The following is a 24,025-nucleotide window of genomic DNA, read 5'->3' as shown; positions in this document are numbered from 1 at the left end:
GTAAATGTACATTCTCATATCGCTCAGATCTGAGGGCAGCTCAGGTGAAGCTTTCTGATGCACTTTCATCCAAAATGGATTTGTCAGTATAATCTGTAGTAAGAAATAGCAACCTGTGGTATGCTGATATTGAATAAACATTATCTAATGAAGAGGAAGCCTTTTTGCTCCAGTTGTGATCATTTGTCATGTTAAACTAACATTGTTCCCTCTTTTGCTGTACTGCAAAGAAAAGCCCATCATGAACTGGAAGCAGGCATGCTGGGTAATCTGCACTGGTTCGGTGATAAACAGATGTAGTGGTGGAGGTTCGACCCCAGAAGAGTCGATTCCTCAACTTCAAGAAGCTTGAGAGTCGAGGTTGAATTTCAGCCAATGACTCAGGGAGTCAAAACTAAACATGGTCAACTCTTGGTATCTGCTGATTCCTCTTTTTTGACCAATGATGTCATTGTCTTTATACATAAAATAGCTAATTACTTGACTTGACTTAAGCTGCTTTAACATGATTTATCCTTTTACTTCAAAAGGGAGCAGGTGTTGTGTGTCTAGTCTAGTGTTCACTGGTCTGCTGAAGAAACTACCTGTGTATACTGTGGCAACCTGCACAATGTGGTGACCTTTTAGTTACTTGTGAAATATGCAAGAAAATTTAAGAATACAATATAAACAGCAGTCTCAAATGTAGCTTCCTATGGTCCGATTCAAGTGGCCCCAACAATTAAAATCAGAGTTGGAATTGACTGGAATAAATTTAAGATTTATTCCAGTCAAGATTCATGCATTACTAAACACATGAGCTCAGAGTGGATGCAAATTTGAACGTTTACTGTGATGCAGTGTAATTCCCTGTCAAACCTACAGGGGGCAGTATGAGCCACGCTTTGAGAGAAGCCTCAGTCTGAAACATGATCCTTTTGTGTCTACTGAAAAACACAAAAGCCAGCAGCATCAGTGGAAACATAGGACAATAAAGTGAAATCCAGTACACAAGACTTTAATAGACCAAGAACTATATGAAATCTGATCTATTTAGTAGTATCACAAACGAATGCACCGTGAAAAAATCATCATAGAGAAATACAAAGCCATACCATGGTATGTGGAATATGGACTTGACATGAAAGAGTGTAATCGCACTTGCTGCACCAAGCTAATCATGCATGACTTCCAATGATGGAAAATGTAAACACATTTAGAGTAGTAGGCACATTCTTACAGTACACAGGCTCCTGCTTAGACACTTAGATATTCCTTTTTCTGCTGCTTGCATGAACGCATTAATCCATTTTTACCTCAAATCACTAAGATAACATAACCACTCTGTGTCATGGAACACAGCCAAACAGATCTCACGTAAAGGGGAACATTATGTCTAGAACAGTCAATCAATATTTTCTTGCTGTCCAGTGAAAACCTTGTATCTCCAAAATGTCAACTTTTCAGGTAATTGAGAAAAACAGTTTTTAGCTTGACAACCATGATTTTTTCATTCAATAGGTTTTAAAACATTCATGTTCAGTTTCATAAGACCAAGAGTTGTAGAATTCTGTGTGTAATGTGATCGATTTGATTGACGTTAAAATATGAAAATCTCCAAGGTTGGAGGTACGAGGTTTTCATATGCAGCAGTGATTTGTAAGCATGAACAGCCCTCTCCCCAGAAGCCAGAGAATTAAAACCAAAACATGTGATGTCATCAGGCACAATCTGTAACTGCTCCATGGACACTGAATGAGAGACTGAATTTGTGAGTTTTATAGCCTAAAACAGTGGTTCTCAACGTGGGGTCCGGGGACCACCAGGGGTCCCTGAGGGGGTTCCAGGGGGTCCCCAGCAAATTGATGAATTGTTAAACTTCACCATTATTTCATTTACAAGAAGTTAGCACAAGTAGAGAATGTAGAAGAATGACTGTTTTGATCATAGTTTCACTGTTATCTAACAATACAGATAGTCATGGAATTCTGGACAAAATCATATCTGACAAAAAAAGTATTCTCAGATTTGGGTCCGAGAGACAAAATCTCATCAAATGGGGGTCCGTGGCTCTAATGTGGACTAAATTAGGGGTCCTTGATATGAAAAAGGTTGAGAATCACTGCCCTAAAATACTTGCTCCATAGTAGTGTTATCAGCTCTGAATCAGAAAATAGAAAAAAACCCTGCGTGGATCTCCCAGTCAACTATAGCAAATTTTAAATCTTGATGATGTCACGCGTTTGAACCTCTGTCCTGTTGTTTAATTGGCTTTGGAAGAGAGTTCTTCGACTGAGTGGTGCTCCCCTTTAAGTAAGTCTCTATGAGAAGTTAACGGTCCTATGTGTAGCATTTTGTGTTTGTCAAAAATAAAATCGTATTCCCGAGAAAACCCTGTTTCCTCCTGTTGCAAAGAGGATGTTGCTACTTGTTTTGAAGAGCAAGAAGAACTATAAGATCTGATCACAGTGAATATGCTTTGGGACAATGTAAGCTAACGTGAACTTTGCGGTTAGAATATTGGAACTGGAATAAAGTTGTGTTTTACTTGCAAAGTAGAACCAGTTGCTGTTTTATGCCACAAAGCAATCCAGCAGATTCCCCAAGAAATCTGAATCGGAGGCACACAATATAAAACTCTATAAAAGTGATGGTCTAGTTTGTTTACGATAATAATACAAAAATTAATGTGATGATTTATTGAGGGTAAAATGCTGCACATATGGGGCATCCTGGTGGCTCAGTTGGCTAAGGTGCGTACCATGTAACCATGACGTTTGAATCTGGCCTGGGTCTCTCTCTACTGCGACCTATCCAATAAAGGCAAAATGCAAAAAAAATGCTACACATGGCACCTTTAACATATGCAATTTACCATAATATATGCCATTTATATGGGTGGCCTCAATAGGAGTTTGACTCCTATTCACCAATGAGCAACAAGACAATACCTCTAGAACTGCATCGCTGTGTTTTCTCAGGCCAACATTCAGACTTCTACTCATGTAATTTCCTAACTTAAGCTCAGTTATGTCAGTTTGTGACATTATGATGATGTTATTACCAGCTATAAACATTCACTTTGTACTTATGATGCCTTTATGAGTAAATACTTCATTGTCAAGTTTTTGTATTTACATTTCCCTTTTGTACATATAAAACTGCTTTTTCTCTTCTTCAAACAATTAGTCCAGAGCTTCTGTTTTTGTTTTTTTTACACTCAACAAATCAGGAGCCCAAACAGCAGAACCTAACTGAATAAAAATCCACCTTGTACGTAAAAAGCTCAGAAACTCCAGAAACATCTCTTCATTCCATATATTTGCTAACTTTGCTACCCTAATACTAAAGGTATTGTTATTTAATGAGGTAAGAAATTAATCCAAGTGATATATCATGCAAACATAAATACAGTAGCGACCTGTCACAGAAAGTTTGGAGAGTGATTACCCACGGGTTGTGAGATGCTCGCCACCATGCTGCGGGAGTGAAAACAAAAGGAAAGAGATTGTAACTTGTTGCATCATCCTCCCCCGAATCTTTCTCCCCCTCTACAGCATCGTTTGAACCCTCCCACCTCACAGAAATTAGGCTTTGTCTTTGTTTTTGTGCAGGAAGGCAAGTCAGTAAAGTAAGCATCTTTCCTTGTGTTGTCACTCTTCAAACATGGCGGGATTTCCCTCCACCAATCTCTGAATATTCACTGACAGGCCTCTGCTGAACCGAAGACTGAGGTAAAACACTAGTAACCCTCTGGACTGCATCCGTAGCTGTTATTGTTAGCCTTTCTTTGGGGAGGGAGGGTTTTTTTTTTTTGTTGGAGGTATTGTTCTTTTTTTTTTCGAGGGTTCAGACCAAGAAGCCAGTGTCCAGGTACTGTGTGGAGACGGAGAGCGTGTGCTGGCCGGTGTTTTGCTCCTCTCTGTTCTCCTCGCACTGTTTCTTCTGCTGCTTCTCCAGGTTCTCCAGGTCCTCCAGCATCTCCTGGATCAGAGGAGGCATGGAGCCGGGGATCTCCATCTTCAGCGTCACCACCCGCTCCGCGCCTGAGGAAATGGACGCAGATACACTTTTTTAAAGGGACACAAAAGGAATTTCCAGTGCGTCATATATTTTATTAACACATGCTGTATTGAAGAGTAACAATGTGTGTCAATGGGGTATTAAAGTGTAATAAAGTGCAGGGATTATCACCTCCCATCACAGATGTTTCATTGAATTAGGTCCACAAGACCTCCAGGAGGCTCAACAGTAAATTCAGGCATCCCAGAACCAGAACCTCTTCCCTCTGCACCCGCTCTGACCTGATCAGACCTACACTTGCCCTGAGACTAATAGAGGCGCTTTTCCTTTCTGTTCTGGATTATGGGGACATAATCTACAGAAATGCATCTGCTACCACACTTAAGCCATTAGATGCAGTTTATCACTCAGCTCTTAGATTTATAACAGCCGATAGTTACAGAACCCACCATTGCATCCTCTATAACAAGGTTGGCTGGCCCTCCCTTAGTATCAGGAGAGATCAGCATTGGTTTATGTTTATTTACAAAGAGATTACCATTGTACCTTAATTCACTTTTACACTGGAATATTGGAGCCTACCACACACGCTCCTAGGACTGTCTAATACTTGAGGTCCCGCGTGTCTCCACGGACCTCGGAAAGACCGCTTTTAAGTTTTGTGCTCCGCATACTTGGAATATTTTACAGGGTTTGTGTTGAAATATGATTCCCATGTTTCCCTGGGACATTTTCAGTCAAAGATATCAACTCTGGTTAACCTTAATTGCACCTGTTTTAAATGATGTACTTGTGAGGATGGACTGATCTGTATGATTCTCTTTTTGAATTGTCTTTTTTGTTTGTTTATTTAGTTGTTTATTTATTCATTAATTTCCTCTTTCGTATTATTTGTGATTTTCTCTACTTGTAATCTCGGCACCACTGGAAAAGAGGGTCTCAACCCTAAGTGTGTCTTCCGAGAACTAAATAAATGTTGATGGACTACACTGCAATATGCTGCATCTAGACTGAGGCTTACACTTAGCCCACATATCTATATATCTATATTGTGCAGAGTCAGGCCATCATCAGATAATAGGCTTTTTTGGACTTCTAACCGCCCACCCTGAGGTGGGCGGTTAGAAGTCCAGACTGATCTGTGGAGCGAAACAGAATGTGAGGTCACGTGATCAGGATGGTCTTACCAGGCTAGATTTTGGCAGCTATAGAACAGAAAGCAGCCTCTAAAATTAAGATTAATTACCTCCCACAGTGACCAGCAAAGCTTGCCAGGAAACATCTTTGGTGGATGTCTGGTAGTAATTTCCCCTGCAGCCCCAACATGATCACTTTCCCTTTTCTTTATCGAACAAATCGGTATGCAAGCAGTTACAGTAGTTATATTATTGGAATAATTTGTGATAAATCTCAGCGCCCTCCGACCTTTCGCACTGATGCTGCGCAGGTCGGTGATCTTCATGAGGGCCTTGGGGAACATGAGCGGCATGCTGGGCCGCCGTTTGCGGGAGTAGATCTTCAGCGCCTCCAGCAGAGGCTCCTGCAGCACCTCCACCTTTGACGGCTCCACCAGGTCCTGACGGTCTGTTCGGAGACAACGCAGACAATTTTAAACAAGGACTCTTCTAATATTTTTTTTTTATTTTTTTATTTTATTTATCCTTTATTTAACCAGGAAGGTCCCATTGAGATACAATATCTCTTCTGCCAGGGAGTCCAGGTCAAGATGGGCAGCAAAATGAGATAAAAAAAAAAAAGGTTTCATATAAAAATACAAACGGGGACAGGTTACACTACAAAAACATACCAAAAACACAACAAAACATACAGGGATCAGGGGCTAAAAAGAATCATGGAAAATAATGGCACATGTCAAAAGCAATGACATTGTTCTGTAAGAACTGATTTGAGCAGCATGATAGACTACATCCAGTTTTTTCAAAAGAGATGAAGATGCATGCATATAAATTACATCACCATAGTCTAATACTAATAATAATCATAATAATAATTATTCACGTTAGAAATTATTTCAAATCGTATCACGTCTGAAAAATATCCCACTGAAGCAAAGAGAACAAAAAGAACTCAAGGATCTGCATCTTTGTATTGGTAATGTAAGAGCAGAATGGAACCAGAACAACAAAACAGCTTTTTCTAGCTTAAATCAGGGTTCCAGGGAAAAAAATAATTCTTGGACACTTTCATGGGTGCAAAACCAATGACATCACCTCTGACTGGTCAAGCAAACTGTCTCGCACCTATTACAAGTCTTAGTGCTGACTTTGAACACTGCAAAGGTTTTTGTACCCACTAAAGTTTTAATAAATCTGGGCCTTGGAACACAATTAACACAGTACTAAAACTATATGACATTTTTTTTACATTTCAGACATTCACGTTTCCTTCCTAAAAGTACGCAGCAGAGATTTTAGCATGTTATAACTCTTCTCATGCGTGTCCTAAAATTGTTGTTTTTCAGTGTAATAGTTTTACATATATCACCATTTTCCATGGCTATATACAGTCCATAGCAGTTCACTAGGTTACTAATGTAACACCGGTTCTTGGGTTTTAGGGTTTTACGTGAGTTTCAGCTGCAGTACCTCCAGAGACCAGGCAGATGGCGCTGAGGAGGCCGCTCTCTGTGTCGTCCATCTCCAGCGGCAGCAGCTGGCCGGCAAACGTGAAGACCTGGTCCGTCAGCGGTCCGAATCCGGCGTTGTGGATCTGAGTCCGGGTCAGGGTCAGCCCGTCCGAGAAGGTCATGGTGTCCTGGTCAGGAGTGTAGCGAGTGCAAATCCTCAGGATCTAGACGGGGAGGAGAAGAAGAGCGTGAGAATATCGCAATATCACAACAGAGAAATTCAGATTCAGGGAAGCAATGCACTATCATGAAAAACCAAAAATCTGTCATGCTTTATCAAAAACCCAAATTGAGAGTATCTCACGATTTTGACGCCTTAATCATAGAGCTGGGCGATAATTCAATATTATCGTTTATCGTCTTTCAGTGGAATCATATTGTCATGATATGGTAATTTTCGGATATCGTGACATACAATTCTGCTGTCTAAACTGATGATAACAAGCAAACTTTACTTCAAAACCGCACACTGCCTACACTTGCATAATACTTTATTGCAATGTTTCGGTCATAGGACCTTCATCAGGTAAACATCACACACACACGTTTGCCTGATGAAGGTCCTATGACTGAAACGTTGCAGTAAAGTATTATGTAAGTGTGGACAGTGCGGGATTATATTTCTCTCTCAGTATCTACCTTTTTGGTTTTTGCCCTATGCATCTGTCACTCAAAGACTTTTTAGGTGTGCAAAAATACTTTTTCTTTAAGGAATATTGTTTGAAAATTTCAGTTTTGTTTGACCTCACACCCTAACATTACTTTTTGGCTCAATGGGATGGGCATTCATTTGATTATTTAACGTGATTTTGCACACGTGAGCCATATCGTAATATATATATCGATATCGGAAAAAATCCATATGATTATCCTGATATTGATTTTAACCATATCGCCCAGCCCCACAGCTGGCCGATAGCGTACATCCTCCTGTCAACCAGTCATGTGTGGTGCTGTGTATATGTTGTAGGTAGGGATGGGACAATAACCAGTATCGCTATATACTGTGGTAAAAAAACCAATAATAATTATGACACGACCCTCATTTTTATTGACCGTCGACTTGTTGGGAGGCTGAATAACAAGCACAGCACAACTGATTTGCTGTGCTTTGATTTTGATGAAGTGTGACATATTCCAGGTTTTCAGTGGTACACGATACCAAGGAGAGAGTGATAAAAGTGAAGGATAGAAGAAGAGAACAGAAAGAAAAGGAAAGAGTATACAAGAACAAAAGATATAATAGGATGTGAAAGCCACAGAATAAAAACAAACAAAAGTAGGTCATTGTAAGACAGAGAGAGGAGACGTAACGGACGAGGGAAACATTTCAAAACAGGACTCCAAAGGAAGCAATTAAAACCACACATAGCATCAAACCAAGTTCCTTAAGGATCTGAAACAGCAGAGAGTCATGATGAACTCGGCAAATAACCGTCCCAGAGCGCCTCATCCGACAAACACCCCAACATCACTTTGATTTTACATTAAATTCCCACGGTGCTATCAGACAGACAGAGTGAGTTATCACAGGTGAGGAAGACACAAAACATCTGATGCTGATGGAGACAGACAGAGAACCACAGAGGAGAGGGAGGGAAGATGAAAGAGAATAAAACATGCAGCCATACTGTCTGTCTGTCTGTCTGCCTGCCTGTCTGCCTGCCTGTCTGTCTGTCTGTCTGTCTGTCTGTCTGCCTGTCTGTCTATCTGCCTGTCTGTCTGTCTGTCTGTCTGTCTGTCTGTCTTTAGGCTGACTGTGTGATTCAAGATCCACAGAAGGTGTGAAGCGCACAAGCAGCTATGGATGACGTGTGTGTGTGTGTGTGTGTGTGTGTGTGTGTGTGTGTGTGTGTGTGTGGGCGCATGCATGCAAATCAAGTTATTCAAGATTTTTTCACCTTGTTAGCTAATTCTCCATTTCATAATATAGACCTATTTAACAATAAATGCCAAATAAAAATACTAAATTCACATTTTCTTGTATTTCTATATCAAAATCCCATTACTTTTACTTCCTCAAAAACAGAGTATCTTTAATGGTGACCTCATGCTGCACCAGTAGGTGTAAATAAAAATTCCAACCAATGAAACCATCACAGATTTTTTTACAGTCCCGCCCCTCCCATCAAATAAAACTGCCTTTCTCTCTTTAACTGATATCCCATTGGTTTACACTTTTGAATGATGGTATTATGTCCCACCCCAACATCCTGCTTCAACAAGAAATACATCACATTAAGGAAGTAAGATGCTCTCAAAATGCTGTTTCATTGGGACTTTAAATAAACCGTTTACTGTACTTGAACCAGTTCTTCTCCACTTATTTCTGACATCAAAACAAACATTTATTCGCCTTTTGATGGTTCAAATGCAAATCTCTAAGCAGAACCCTATCTTGCAGAACGCTCCCACACAGACGTACCAGGATGTCCAGGCAGGCGGCTTTGAGCAGAGTGATCTGGTCGGAGATGGTGAGGCCGGTGAAGCCCGGCACCCGCTTGGCGAACTCCACCACCTTGATGATGCACTTGGTGGCGAGCTCGCTGAACTTGTCCCACAGCCCCAGGTCCAGCTGGATCCTGTGGTCAGAGCTGGAGTTCTGCCGCCGGGAGGAAGGACAGAGACAGAGAGAGAGAGAGAGAGAGAGAGAGAGAGAGAGGGAGAGAGGACAGGAAGGACATTTGTGATACTTTTTCATTTCACTGCAGAGCTGTTAAAGTTCACGTTTCAGGGTATCTGCAGGCTTCAGAAAGGCACAGTTAAGACTCTTTTAAAGCGACCCAAATTAAATTTAAGACCAATAAACTCAAATAAAACAAACAAAAATTTGTCAGAAACTATTTGAACCTATTTCATTACATTCAAACATAGCTAATGAAGGCTGTAAAACTATTAATGGGCTGTGTGAAAATACACTGTAGATAGTCATATTTGCCTCATATCTCCACAGAAGGACATTGCCTCTATATTTGATGATCAACCTACTGATGTCTTTACTGTTGTCGTTATTGTTGATTACTGTAATACATGTTGCAATGATGTACATTTTAAAAGCAAGAGTCACTGTGGGATGATGGAACATCTTATTTTATTTTGAAATATTACAAGCCAAATTAACTTCAGGTCTGCTATTTGAATTATTATTGACGTTTTAATACTTTTTAAGGCCTTAAACTGACATTATTTCGGACTTTTTCAAACTTTCTAAAAACCCACAGACACCCTGATGTTTAATCTTGAACCTGGAAGATTATTATTTTGAACCTGTGGGATAGATATGCAGTCAGATTACTATTCCTTCCCTATTTTGACTCATACTGCCAAGCACTGGTTGTTCCTGCTGACTTGAGAAACCACAAATATGTGATAGCGCAACATGCATGACTTTTAAAAGACACACCCCAGATATACCAGTCTGATTACTGTAATGTGTAACGTTTGGGAGTTTTCTTCTCTTTGTCATCGTGGGAAAAACCTAAAACTATGTGGTAGCTTTGTTTAACAGTAACAGTCTGTAAAAATCCAATTCTCTGTTCTGGTTTTCCAACAGAACAAAAGCTGTGGCATGGATAGAAAACTTAAAACTAAAAAACAAGACCATTTTTTTTGTGTAGAACAATATGACTTATTTACATCTTCGCCGATAAAGGCTTTCTAAAATGTTTCTACATAAACAGATTTTCCTGAGCTTTTTGTGGATCATTTTGTGGATGTTTTTACCCATTTGACACCTATTTCCAAAGAGCTTTTGATAGCAAACAACTCATTTTACAGCGGCAAAGCAGCACTCTCACTGCTCTCTAGCTTGGTAGCAGACAGAGCACAGACTTACAAAAACTTATCAACCAGGCAAGACTTGACCTCAGTAACACCCGGTTACACTCTAATATCCTGGTGAAGTTTTGCCAGTTTACCCAGAAGGTGATATGAGTGGGCAGAGCTGCCAAGGGAAGCTGCTTTAGTGTCCCTGAGCAACACACTGGCTGTTCTGTAGCTGACCTCTGACCTCTGACCTCTCTGTGAAAAAGGGGGCAAGTGAGGAGAGAATTTCTCTAAGGGGATCAATAAAGTCTCAGTATTATTATTTGACTCTATTTCCAGACGGTGTGGGTGGACCTCCCACCTCGGCCGGTGCAGATACCATGAAGCCTGTCTGGATCCATCTGGAGCCCTGCTGGCAGACCAGGCTCTGACAAAGGGGCTGGAGGTGGATCAGTTAGTGCTTTTATTCACAGAGAAACTAAAGCAAGAGAAGTCACAGAGAAGAAGGTTTCTCCTCTCAGAGAAAAGCCATCAGCCCCCAACCTGAGTCTGATCTCTCTCTCATATTTGGAATTGGTATGTTTACATGACTTACATTCTCACAATTTCGAACTTCAGCTGACACTCGTATAGGGCTGCAACTAATGTTTATTTTCATTGTCGATTAATCTGTTGATTAATCGATTAGTTGTTTGGTCTATAAAATGTCAGAAAATGGTGAAAAATGTCGATCAGCGTTTCCCAAAGCCCAAGATGACGTCCTCAAATGTCTTGTTTTGTACACAACCCAAAGATATTCAGTTTACTGTCATAGAGGAGTAAAGAAACCAGAAAATATTCACATTTAAGAAGCTGGCATCAGAGAATTTTGACTTATTTTTCTTAAAAAATTACTCAAACCGATTAATCGATTATCAAAATAGTTGGCGATTAATTTAATAGTTGACAACTAATCGATTAATCGTTACAGCTCTACACTCGTATTAGGGCTGGGTGACACGGTTGAAATTAATATCGCAATAACGATTTTTTCTATATCGATATATATCATGATATCGCTCACATATGCAAAACCACATGTTAATTAATCAAATTCATGTTCCTCCTTTTGAACCGATTGGCAATGTTAGGTGTGGTGTCAAACAAAACTGAAATTTTCAAATAATATTCCCACCATACCTCATTTTGTCAGAGTTTTTAAATATAATTTGCTTGTAATCTTCAGTTTAGACAGCAGAATTGAACACATCAGCTGTTCTGAAACATCAAGCTCTGGCCTTTTCAGCAGCAGTAATCATACTGTATGTTCGGTGTTATAAATGTCGCTGCTCCTGGATGTCTCAAATCTCACACTGCTGCGGTTCAAAGCTAAACATTCCTACAATACCAGTGCGAGCTTTAAATCCTGAATAATCCCCAGAGTGAAAAGATCTGCAGCTCCGAGCTCGTTTCGCTTCTCTGGCTTCAGTTTGTGGAACTCCTGCAAATCAAACACTGTCCGACCAAAGCAGTGTTTACAAAGGAAGTGAGAAGTGGGACGTTTACCTTGTACCATGTATATCCTATGATGTTTTTTATTGTGTTTTTATTGTGTTTTATGTTGGATGACTTCCATTGAGGGCCACAATGGAAATATGTGTTTTACACAACACTTTATTGTGGTATGGGGTCAAATATGCATATTTTATATCTTTTACCATGTCTACCACCTTCGTTTTTTTTCCTATTTATCATTATGTATTTGTTATATGTACAGTATATGTGTGTATATATGTATACATGTATACACAGTATATAGATATATACTTGCTCATATTTTGGTGCCGTTTTTTACCTGGCTATGTGCTGCAATGTCTTTTTATCTCACAATGTTTTGATAATTTATTATGTGATTTTGTATTTTTTCATTTATATCATGATGTGTACCTTTTAAACTAAACACTAATGTGATGCTCACATATTTCAGACGACTTGTCAGCTGCCACTTCATAAACTTAAACTTTGAATGAAGCAAATCAAATGGAATTAAATGGAATAAAATCAAATCAAATCAACCAAAAAGCCACTATAAGCATCAGTGTTATTCTCCTCTCTGCATATTGTTTTCTCCATTCTGACTGAGGAACATTATTTTAACAGTCAGGGTGACTCACTGTGGTGTATTTTCCCAGCTGGCACAGCGAGGGGAAAGTCTCTCTGTGCGCTCTGCAGATCTTCTCCACGATCAGGCCGAGCTCCGCCGTCAGCTCGTACGTCTCTATGATCGTCATCTTCACCGCTTCCTTCTTCCCCTTCCGCCTGTTCCTGTCATTTCTCACCGCTGGGGGGAGAAGAAGAAAAGAAGCCGGTCATGGGAAGTCAAGGAAATTATAGGGATTGAAATGGTTCAGTATGGCTGTTATTGGGTTAAAAACACATAACTCCAATTTGGGTGTTTTTCTTATTATCGCTGGAATTTAAATTGTACATGCCGTTGATGTGTTGAGTGAGTTTCGTGAGACTTTCCATGAAACTCCTTCTATATATTGCATTGCTATATTGCATATCATTGAGAAAAGACACTCTTTAATTAATTTGACCCATTTCTAAAAGACTTTGTTTGGAGATTTTTTGTCCAGAAAAGTGAAGAGAAGTGAGAGCAGTCGCTGGAAGAGATAGTTCAATATTTAATTTATTTATTTAAACAACCTATCAATAAGTAACATCTGTAATAGAGCTGCAACGATTAATCGATTAATCGATTAGTTGTCAACTATTAAATTAATCGCCAACTATTTTGATAATCGATTGATCGGTTTGAGTAATTCTTTAAGAAAAATAAGTCAAAATTATCTGATTCCAGCTTCTTAAATGTGAATATTTTCAGGTTTCTTTACTCCTCTATTACAGTAAACTAAATATCTTTGGGTTGTGGACAAAACAAGACATTTGAGGACGTCATCTTGGGCTTTGGGAAACACTGATCGACATTTTTCACCATTTTCTGACATTTTATAGAGCAAACAACTAATCGATTAATCGAGAAAATAATCGACAGATTAATCGACAATGAAAATAATCGTTAGTTGCAGCCCTAATCTGTAAGTAGCATCTGATGTTGTAGTATCTGTAATTAGCAACTAATCCATCCATGTAAGAATTTCATACTCTTTCACATACTTCCCACTTAATGTGTGCTGAAGCTGCTGGCTTTGTTTATATAACTGCAAAACGGTTTATATTCTATTTTTATGTTTAGATTATGCGTTTCTTCATCATTTGCTTTGGGAACAGAATGACAACTAAAAAATGAACTTTCACCCTTAGGCATGTTTTAAAGTGGCTGGTCTAAAACAGTAGGATTTGAACAGTGCATTCATACAACTTCAAGTAAACAAGTCGTCCCCCCATGAATGATGCAGGCAGCCCTCGGGCCAATCAGAAACGAGAAGCGTCATCCCTCCGTTTTTCATCAAAATCGGCCCGGTAGTGCAGCAGTTTCAAATTTTGACCTTTAATTCTAGCATCAGGCCAATCAAGTCTAATTTTTTAACATCAAACCATGATGCCAAAATGCTTCATCTCTCCCAAGTTTCTGTAAAAAAGCAGAGCAGTGGTGTCCTGAGATGTCACATTTGCGTCTCAAATTTTGATCTTTAATTCCAGCGCCCTCATTAATCAATCAATCAGTGGAATGTTTTTAAACGCCAGAATACAGCGTGAAGACGTATCATTCCTCCAAGTTTTGTCAAAATCAGACCAGTGGCGTCTGCAGCATCACCTCAGGTATCTCATTTGACGTTTTGACAGACGGACAGAAAGAAAGACATAGTCCCCCCCCCCCCCCTATTTTCATCATGTGGAGAACAAAGATCTGATTAACGGCAGACTCGGCTGTTCCACGGCAACAACAACCTTCTAATCGTCACGATCTGCTCCGGGAAGCAGGTGAAGCCTAACCAGGTTATCCTTTCATAACCGCTCCCATGACAGCGTTGACACGTTTCACTGCGTCCCACAGACCGAGCTCAGGCTGCCATCCACATGTCAGGGGGACTCAGGATTATGCAACACACACACACACACACACACAGAGTCATGCCTCAGCCTATCTCTCTCTCCCTCCCTCCCACTCTCTCTCTCTCTCTCTCTCTCTGGATGCCCTACATCCAGGCCGCCATTGTGTAAACACTGTTAGTGAGATCATATTACACACCAATCAGTGAGTATGGCCCGCGGTGGCAGCCAGCTACTAGTTACATAGCGTCCACCCGGCTAATCCATGTGATGGATTTATGTAATGTGTCTGTCTGACAGGGAAACATGTGGCTGGGTGGATCCTCCACACAGCAGACACGTTTGTTATCTAGGTCACTGGATTTCTGGGTAATGAAACGCTTGATGTTGTTGTTATTGTTGTTGTACAGTCGCTGTGTGTCGACTGTGTTAAAAGTGAATATTTGAGCTGGAATAAATTACGTGCCTTTAAAATGTTTAAAAAAAGGGGAAAGCATTCCAAAATACCATATATCCATTTTCAAAAAAGAGACGTTAGAAGTTGATCACTCAATGATCGATATTCATAAAACCCAACAGTAACTGTGTTGCCAGAGCAAAAAAATCTGCAGCTCGGTAATTTGATCTTTTCATAAATTTAGTGGGGCTGTGGTTGCCGTGGCTACCTTATTCTCAGCAACAGTCCAGGTGACAGCCAATGAAATTCAGCACGTTAATTAAGGGTTAAATAATTAAAGTCCCAAGGAAACGGCATTTCAGAGGTGTCTTGCTCGTTCAACGCATTTCTGGTTGAAACAGGATGCTGGGGTGGTAAAAGTAATGGGATTTTGACATAGACCTACAAGGAAATATATATATTTTTGGGGCATTTATAGTTTAATAGGAGTAGATTATTCTATGGAGAAACAGCTAACAAGGTGAAGAAGCCATTTTTAATTTCATTGTAACTTTAACATCCACCCAAATTATCCACACCTATGTGTAATACTAGAATCTCCCCAGCAACAAAACTCTGTGTTTTAGTAGTGGCACATAATGCGAAACTGTTTGGAAAAGACGTGATGGTTATTTATAAAACTCACCATCAGGGTCAGCATGACACTTTGGGCTGAGACAGTAGAGTGTTTTCTTACTCATCAGTGGCATGACTAAGAAAACCAGCTGAATCACCGGGTCAGCCTAAACACAGATCAGGTGGTACTAAAAGGTATTCATGACGCCCGAGCACAGCCGCACACTGTGAGGCTTCACTGAAAATACATCTTATGATTATATTTTTCTTACAGTATTTGCAAATCGGCTTCTAAAAGGAGCGAACAGCACGTTTTGCTTGTTGCTCCCTCAGGTTCGCTTACTGATGGCACCAATACATCACAGGTGTTTAAAAAGACTCGGGTCCAAGTTACATGACTTGAATCCACATCACATGATCACACCATCAAGTAGGGCTGAAAGATATTGACAAAAAATCGAATTGCGATTATTTGACAGAATACTGCAATAGCAATTTAAACTGCGATTCATTTCTTGTCATTAATTTTTTAGAACTTTAAAATTGTTTAAAGATTTTGATTTTGTTAAAAAAAAAATAGATGTCAGTGTGCAGGGTTTACTGAGTTTGAGTCTGATGAAAGATTTTCACCAACATTTTACTTGACTCATGGACCAAAGATTACCTGCAGCTCTAAAACACCTTGTTTAGAATACCTTGTTTCCATTTTGGATCCCCTCTCTCTTCAGCAATTAATTGCAGATTCTGCGATTTGGAAATTGCAATTTAGATGTTTTTTTTCATGAATTGTCCAGCTCTACCATCAAGTACAATCTATATATTTTTTGCACTAGATCAGGTGGTATTTTTAGCACAGTGTTGTGCTTTTATGACTCGCTCACGAAATCAAAAGGATCCAAAAGCGGGTGGCGGGGCTACAAAAAATGCAAATAGTAAAACTGAACTGGAAATTCATGTTTATGAATATAAAAACAGTCTCCCACGCCCGTCTCAGCCCATAATGTCACGCTAACCAAGGACATAAGTTGCCCACCGTTTTTTAAAAAGTTACAAAATTTGTTTTCGGTTTGTGCTACTTAACATTTTAAGAGTAGATGTCACATTTTCCGAACGGTGCACATTTCACACTGGGATGAAACACTCAGCCTGAGATGCTGCAGGGCTTCTCACACTGTTTTCCCCATGTGAGGAAGTACAGCAGGATGTTCCCACAGCACAGAGTCTCTTCCCGCGTCTCGTTGAATCGGAGCGGATCAGACACTTACACTCCTTGGACATTCCCACGGCGAAGCAGCGCTGCAGCCGGCAGTACTGACAGCGGTTCCTGGTGATCTTGTTGATGATGCAGTTCTTGTCCCGGTGGCAGGTGTACGCCATGTTCTTCTGCACGCTGCGGCGGAAGAAGCCCTGCAGGCCCCCGCCGGGGAGGAGAGACAAGACGAAGAATTAGTTATTAATGACGGAACTTACCAGGGTATTAAAACAATCCTGTCTGAACTTTAGTGGCTATATCTGCAGCAAAAACTCAGTAGGAGTCTATAAAAACAAACAAACTTAAACTCAGTGAGCAAAAGAAGAAATGGCGAGTGACACTGAAGGACAGAATGAAAAGGAAAAATTATCATAAAACTATTTGAGATGCACCGATATGTTTTTTTGAGGCCGATACCTATATCTGATATTTTCCCACTCATATTGGCCGATACTGATATGCATTTTTGTAAGAATCTTAGTAAAAATTCAGGTGTAAAACAGGTTGAGCTTTTCAGACAGGCCTGTCATAAGATAATTGTATTTTTAATGAAAAGACCATGTCAGTTTTATTCTGTTGCTAATTTGACAGTTGTATGTAAATGACACACTCCTAGAAAAAAAAGCCAATTCCACAATTGGTCAAATATTGGCATTAAAAATAATATTAAACCAACACTTTTAAAAGCTGATATCAGCCGGTAGTCTGCCAATATATCAGTGCATCTCTAAAAAAAATGTTGTTGAAAAGACACAGAGATTTATCTTTGTGGAATGGTACAAATCAAATGATCAATAGCTGGACACCTAATGTTGAAGCAGGCATGTATTTGTGTTGTGTAACGTGGAAGTCGTCGTCAATAATATTGACTGAACACATCGTTCTTCACACAGAAGCAGTTTATCAGGCCAAAGTTCAGTGATAAATGTGTTTGCTTTCAGTAAATACAGCAATCAAACAAAAAAAAAAAAAAAGGTTTTATTATGTTTGTTGAGGTGACAAATGGAATGGAACATTATGAAACATGCTGGGAAAATTAATTAAGCAGAAGCACAGTTACTTTATTGAAAATAAGGTAACTAATAAGGTAACATAAATCATTGTGCCAAAATGAGATTTTTCATTTCCAAAACATGACTCACACTCTGACAAAATGATTGCTAGCAGAAATGTAAAATCTCTGATAGATTATTAATGATTAGTTATCAGCTATCCAAAGAACTTAGCTTCCAAAAAAAGCAACATATAAACAGTGCTGAAACGATTAGCTGATTAATCGATTGGTCGATTGACAGAAAATTAAACAAATTATAATTTTGATAATTGCTTAATTATTTTAGTCATTTATCAAGTAAAAATACCCAACATTTGCTTCACAAATACTAAGATTTGCTGCTTTTCTCCATTTCATATCATTATAAAATGAACATTTTGGGTTTTTTGGCTAGTACAAAATTATAATAATCACTGAAGGCTCTGGTAACTTCTGATGGGAATTTGTCATTATTTTTGACATTTTATAGACTAAATGATTAACTGAAAAAAATAGATAGATTAATTGATAATGAAAATAATCGTTAGTTTCAGCCCAACATATAAACAGCAATATATCAAGTGATGTTTTGTTTACCAAAATAGACACATGGCATTTTGGAATGAAACCTTCCTGTTTTTATGTTGTATGAAAGAGGTTAAAGATCAAAGATGTTTTCATAGTGGACAGATTGACAGGGAAGAGCGTGCCTCCTCACCTTGCAGCCCTCACAGGCGCTGACTCCATAGTGATAGCCTGAAGACTTGTCCTGACAGACGAAGCAGGGCTTGTAGGTGCGGGGCGGCGGCGGGGGGGAGGGGGGGCTGGTGAACAGGTCGTCCGAGCTGGAGCTGGAGCTCTGGCTTTCCACCGCTGCAAATACACAGCAAACACAAACAAACACAAAGGTTTAACTCAACCCAACAGATCATTTCTGCCTCCAGAGCAGCTCAGCCTCGGAGAAACTGAAACTCCAGTCGGCACACATTCACACCTGGAAGCTGCCCAGTATAACCACAGTCATCTAATGCAGTGATTCTCAACCTTTTTTTTATATCAAGGACCCCTAATTTAGTACACATTAGGGCCACAGACCCCCATTTGATGAGATTTTGTCTCTCAGACCCAAATTTTAGAATATTTTCTATTATTAGATGTGATTTTGTCCAGAATTCCATGACTTTCTGTATTGCAAATAGAGAGATAACAGAGAAACTATGATCAAAACAGTCATTCTTCTACATTCTCTAATTATGTTCTTCTTGTAAATGAAATAATGAAGTTTAACAATTCAGTTTGCTGGGGACCCGCTGGAACCCCCTCAAGGACCCCTAGTGGTCCCGGACCCCACGTTGAAAACCACTGCTCTAATGTACAAAGGACGACTGAACTAGGTTGAACTAGATCACATTTAAAGGCGGTCAACACTAGAAAGACAGATGAAAATGTTTTTTTCTATTTTGCAGCTCTGATTAAGGGGGTGTAACGTTAACAGAGAAAAAATGTGAAACCGTCAAGTAAAACTAACGTTATATTGTTTTTTTTAATCAACAATTTTAAGTTCTCTACTGCATTAGGTGTTAAAAATAACCTTACCCTTACTTTGTCTTAAATACTGTGCATTCAGATAAACAACTTTGTGTCCATTTCTGCAAACTGCCTGTCTGCAGTCTCCAACTTTTGTTGAAGTTTCAAACGGTATTTTTATGGGACTTTTGATAAAGAAACAGCAGCATAAACCAGATGGGCAGCAGGGTGGCAGAGTGAGAAGGGAGACTCACCCCACTCAAAGTGCATTACATTATTATTAGATGTCCAAAGTCCTTTCAATTTCATAAAGCGTCTGTTAGATTTGAATGAAAAGAAAATAGGTAATCTGCTAAAGTTCATCTCCTGGTCTCATTGCCTGCAGTAACAGTAGACTTCAGTCTTTGTTCTCTCAGCCTAGCTGCACTTGGCAAGGCTTTAATGTAAAACTACACCAGTCCTATCAGCCTAAATCACAAAGTGAGGCTGTAATAGAGAAGAGTGCCCCATCTCCACTAATTGGGACCCTGTAGATTTGCTCTATTTGCCCAAATTAAATTCTGGTGTTGGGTATGGACACTTCTCCACCCATAGAAAGTGATAAAACAAAACTTTAGAGTGAAATCCAAACTGTCTCAGCAGTGAGCAGCCCTCTGTCCAGAGAAAGCTGGACTCACCAACATTAGATCTTTTCCTCTCTCGTCTCTTTGGTATCTTTGGTATAAAGCAGGACAGATCGGCCGGTTGGTAAACATGTGTGCATCACCTTACAGGATTTCTGGGTATTGAAGTTCAAACACCTCAATGCCAATGCGCAAAGTTGCCTAGCACAGCTTTAACCTGTATTTTTTTCATAGAAGCGTATCATCATTTCACACCATCTATCACAACAGAAATCCTTTCTCTCACATGAGGAGAAAGCGTCTCCCATCTGCGGGGTTCGGCCAGCCTCCCGCTGGCTCCGGATCACCTCCACCATTCGAAAACACTGACAGAGAACCGAGAAAGCCGTTTCAAAAGGAGACAAAAACGAGAAAAATTGCTTATCTCCATCCCCTTGAACCCGTGGCCTCTGGTTGAACCTGGAATCAGCGGGTCAAACAAGGACAGCCCCATTAGCCAGAACACTCTCCCAATGCAAAACAATGTAGGAGCATGCCACAAGCCCAACTGACTGATGAGAGAGGGAGAGGGAGGGAGGATGGGATAGAGTGAGAGAGAAGAAACAGAAAGAGAGTGTGTGTGTGTGTGTGTGTGTGTGTGTGGTGGATGTTATGCTACGCTAAGTGATTTGGACGGGGGAAGGGGAAAGAGGTTGGCCCCTATTTAGATGGAGCTATTTGATGTGTGCAACAATGCATCATCTGAGTCAACCATTTATATCAACAAAGTATGTTAAGGGAATAGAGAGTTTCAGAGGCCGAAAGATGAGGAAGACATTAAGTTTAGAAGATGACATCGAGGAGTTTCTTTTTAGGGAGGGAGGTCCTGGACTGTTAGTGATGACAAAGCTGTGGTTTAAGGCCCATAAAAGCGATATCTGATTCTGCTTTCATCACATCCCGGTTCAAAGCACCTTCAGTGAGATTCAGCTTTGTAGTTTTTTCCTGAAAAGTCGAGTGTTTATAGCTGTCGGATGGAGGGGCGAGAGAAGGCAGCCTCAGTCTGGGTCTTGTCTGACCTCCTGAGCCGGTGACCGTCCGGTGAACCGGCGGTGACCCCGAGCTGACCGGCCTGCTCTGGCCCCAAACACTCACCACACTGACACACACACACACACACACACTGCTTCACTTCCAAAAATACTACTGTTCTGTTGCTCTCAGTATTTCCCTGCTGATGAAATTCTGGAGAAAAAAAACATAATGCTCTGCAGGAGGAAACTCATCATGAAAAGCATTGCAATATGAAGACAGAAAGAGAGAGAGAGAAAGACTGTGAGGAAATGTACCAGGAATAATTTGAAGAAGACTCTACATTTCTACATAAAATATCATTAAAATGCAAGTGAAGTTACAATTGAGCAGTTTCAGCATTCAGATGAGAAACTAGGGCAAATAAGAGCAAATCAGACTGACTTGCAGCTGATGGCCTAAATCCACTGCGGACAATAAAACTACAAAATATATTGTATATAGAGTATATAACCAATATATAACCTGCAAGGACACCAATAAGATAGACTTGTATGGCATTATTTGCTTTGGCATCTACTGCATCCTAATGTTTTGGTTGTATTATTTCATTGAAAAGATTATTATTATGGTATGTAGCCTAGTGTAGCACATAGTCAGGCTTATATATATCAATATCACACTATGACAAATGCTAAAATTCGACTACAGTATTGGCTAAACTATGTAAATCCGCACATTATTGCAAATTATACATCCTCAGGCTTAACAATTATCAGCAAATCGATTAAAATCAGGGATGTAGTGGATTGTAAACCCACTTGACATCATTTTACCCATTATTATTATTATTATTATTATTTTTACATATTATACATCATGGGAAGTATAGGCCTAGTATCAACTGATGTGGTGTGAAAATATTTGGTGGTATGAAGTGGTTTTCTGAAAATATAATTGATTCTGGATTATATGAGTGAATGTTTGCCTTATAATTATCAACTGCAGGTATTAGTTTCCCTATTTATTCACCACTACATCACCGATTTACATATATTCGTCCTCAATATCACAAACCATGGTTTCACCTACATTGGGAGCTCCGGTGCACTTGCCAGTCGGACTCGGTGACTTCAGGGAAACAGGCTGCAAAGCTCCGGTCCTGCTCCTGCAGCATGCAGGCCGGGCTGGACGTGTACAGGTCCAGGATCTCTCCGGGACCGACAGCTAGAAAATCCATATAGTCAAACATGATCGCATGTAGTAAATCAAAGTCCTTTGGAGATTTGTCCACATATAAAAAAAAAAAAGACAGAAATAAGAGCGAAAATCCTCCTTTCTGCAGTCCGGGTCGGTTTCTCTCAGTTTCTACCAAATGCACATTTTAGGTAGAAGTTTGTCCTTGATGCAAACGGGTTTTCAACATTAAAGCATGCCGATGTTATATTCAAAGGGGCGTGTGCGCTCGGAACCAGGCCTATATTTCCCATCGACGGTCGGAAAGTGTTGGCATCCGGAGGCGCAGCCCGCAAACAGAATACTGTAGTCGGTTCCTGCGGAGAAAACCCGGTTAAACACAGCGGCTGTTTAGCATAACAAAGTTTATTCCAAGCACTTCTTATCTCTCCTTTATTGACGAATGAGTTTGGCCGTCTCAGAGCAACCTACTTCATACTAGTTATGTCACAGCGGCCGATAGAGTTACCTAATATATGCGAGTGAACTTTCCGTGAACCGCCTCCGCCGCTGACCCGCAGATGACCCAGTCGGTCTGACATCACCGAGCACCGACACACCGTGCGCTCCGGCTTCAGCTTCAGCGGGGCTTTTACTGTGGAGCTGCGGGCTGATGGGATGGGAGTGTGTGTGCTCGAGGAATCTGCACTTCACAAACAGAAACTGCAGCAATCCTGTAAGATTACTATACAAATATTATAGGGATATTCTATAGGAATGCTACAGCGATGCCATAGGATATAAAAAAACAAAAAATATGTAGCCTACAATAGGAACTGTGTAAACTGAACTGAACTGAACTTTGTGCAATAGGCCACATGTAAAACATTTATGAGTTCTGACTTTAAACTCTGAATTCTGATTTTATTCTCAGACTTTAATCTCAGAATACTGACTTTATTCTCATAATTCTGACACGAATCTCAGGACTCAAAGAATGTTTTGGCCCTAATCCTCTTCAACAGGATGTAGTCCCTATAGTAATATTATAGGAATATCCCAAATTAATAATTACAGTGACCCATGGGAGGTAAAAATACAATAAAGTACGATAAGGTTACAATAAACACACAATTGAGTGCCATAGACGCACTTTAAGTCCCAATAGGAATATTATTATTATTAAAGTGATGCCACAGGAGATACAAATATGCCATAAAGCACAATAATGTCACAACAAACTCACTATTGAAGACACTACAGGTCCCTAAAGGAATATTATAGTGATTTTTTTGTTACAGGTATAAAGATGCCTAAAGTGTTTTCAAGGAATCTGGGAGGATTTTACAACAGAGGCAAAACTCACCTAGACTCACTTTATCCACATTTTATTTGTAAAATGGAGGTTGCTGGCCTTTTTAAGATGACATATTATAATATATATAATTCAGAGGATTCGTTATGGTAAGTAGTATTAAAGTTGATGTTGATGTAAAGTTATATAGAGATGTAGATATTGTCTTTTAAGGGGGCAGAAAGAATTGACGCTTTTGTGAAAATAGAATTAAATTTTGGTTGTTTGCCTTATGATGATGATCTACTGAAGGTAACAGTTTAGTTTACCACTATGACTGGTTGTGGTTTAGTCAGAAAACAATATTTATGCTATGAAAAGTTAGATCAATTTACTGGACAAATGACTCATCACCTCTTCAAACTGCAGGGAGAGTGAAACTTTTTGACAAATGGGAATCACTGAGCTTGAAATGACAAGTAGATAACATTATAATGGGATGGTGAGGGATGTTTGAATGTCAATGAAAACTTATTAAAGTATACAGCTGTTTTTTTGCATGTTTCTGCACTTTTAGTCTGGCTATATGTTTTTACCTGCTGTGGTCACCAAGAGGTAAAATTCAGGTCAACCAGTTACAGATGAGACACATAACTCCTGTTTCTCTATAAAAACTTCAAACTCAAG

At 39.8% G+C, this 24,025-nt stretch overlaps 1 protein-coding gene across 3 annotated transcripts; it reads right to left on the bottom strand.

Annotated features, from left to right (window-relative positions):
- Positions 1-1,046: 1,046 nt before the first annotated feature.
- On the bottom strand, positions 1,047-22,120 carry LOC139655394 (retinoic acid receptor beta-like). 3 transcript variants are annotated; one of them, XM_071532788.1, is made up of 9 exons: positions 21,961-22,120; positions 19,015-19,017; positions 18,426-18,580; positions 16,688-16,829; positions 12,568-12,734; positions 9,075-9,251; positions 6,609-6,813; positions 5,428-5,586; positions 1,047-4,025 (listed from the first exon to the last, which is right to left on the bottom strand). In XM_071532788.1, exons 1-9 carry the CDS (start codon positions 22,118-22,120, stop codon positions 3,829-3,831), a joined length of 1,365 nt encoding a protein of 454 aa, XP_071388889.1. In that variant the 3' UTR covers positions 1,047-3,828. The 3 variants fall into 3 exon arrangements, with proteins under 3 accessions (XP_071388889.1, XP_071388887.1, XP_071388890.1); XM_071532786.1 differs by lacking the exon at positions 19,015-19,017; XM_071532789.1 differs by lacking the exon at positions 19,015-19,017 and having other exon boundaries at positions 6,609-6,675.
- Between the last annotated feature and the right edge of the window lie 1,905 nt (positions 22,121-24,025).

This window comes from Centroberyx affinis, unplaced genomic scaffold (genome assembly GCF_046629955.1).
Source record: "Centroberyx affinis isolate AG114_WGS23_722 - 3 ecotype Tasmania unplaced genomic scaffold, CSIRO-AGI_Caff_v1 ptg002249l_1, whole genome shotgun sequence".
NCBI classification, from domain to species: domain Eukaryota; kingdom Metazoa; phylum Chordata; class Actinopteri; order Beryciformes; family Berycidae; genus Centroberyx; species Centroberyx affinis.
This window is presented reverse-complemented; position numbering and strand designations above follow the sequence as displayed.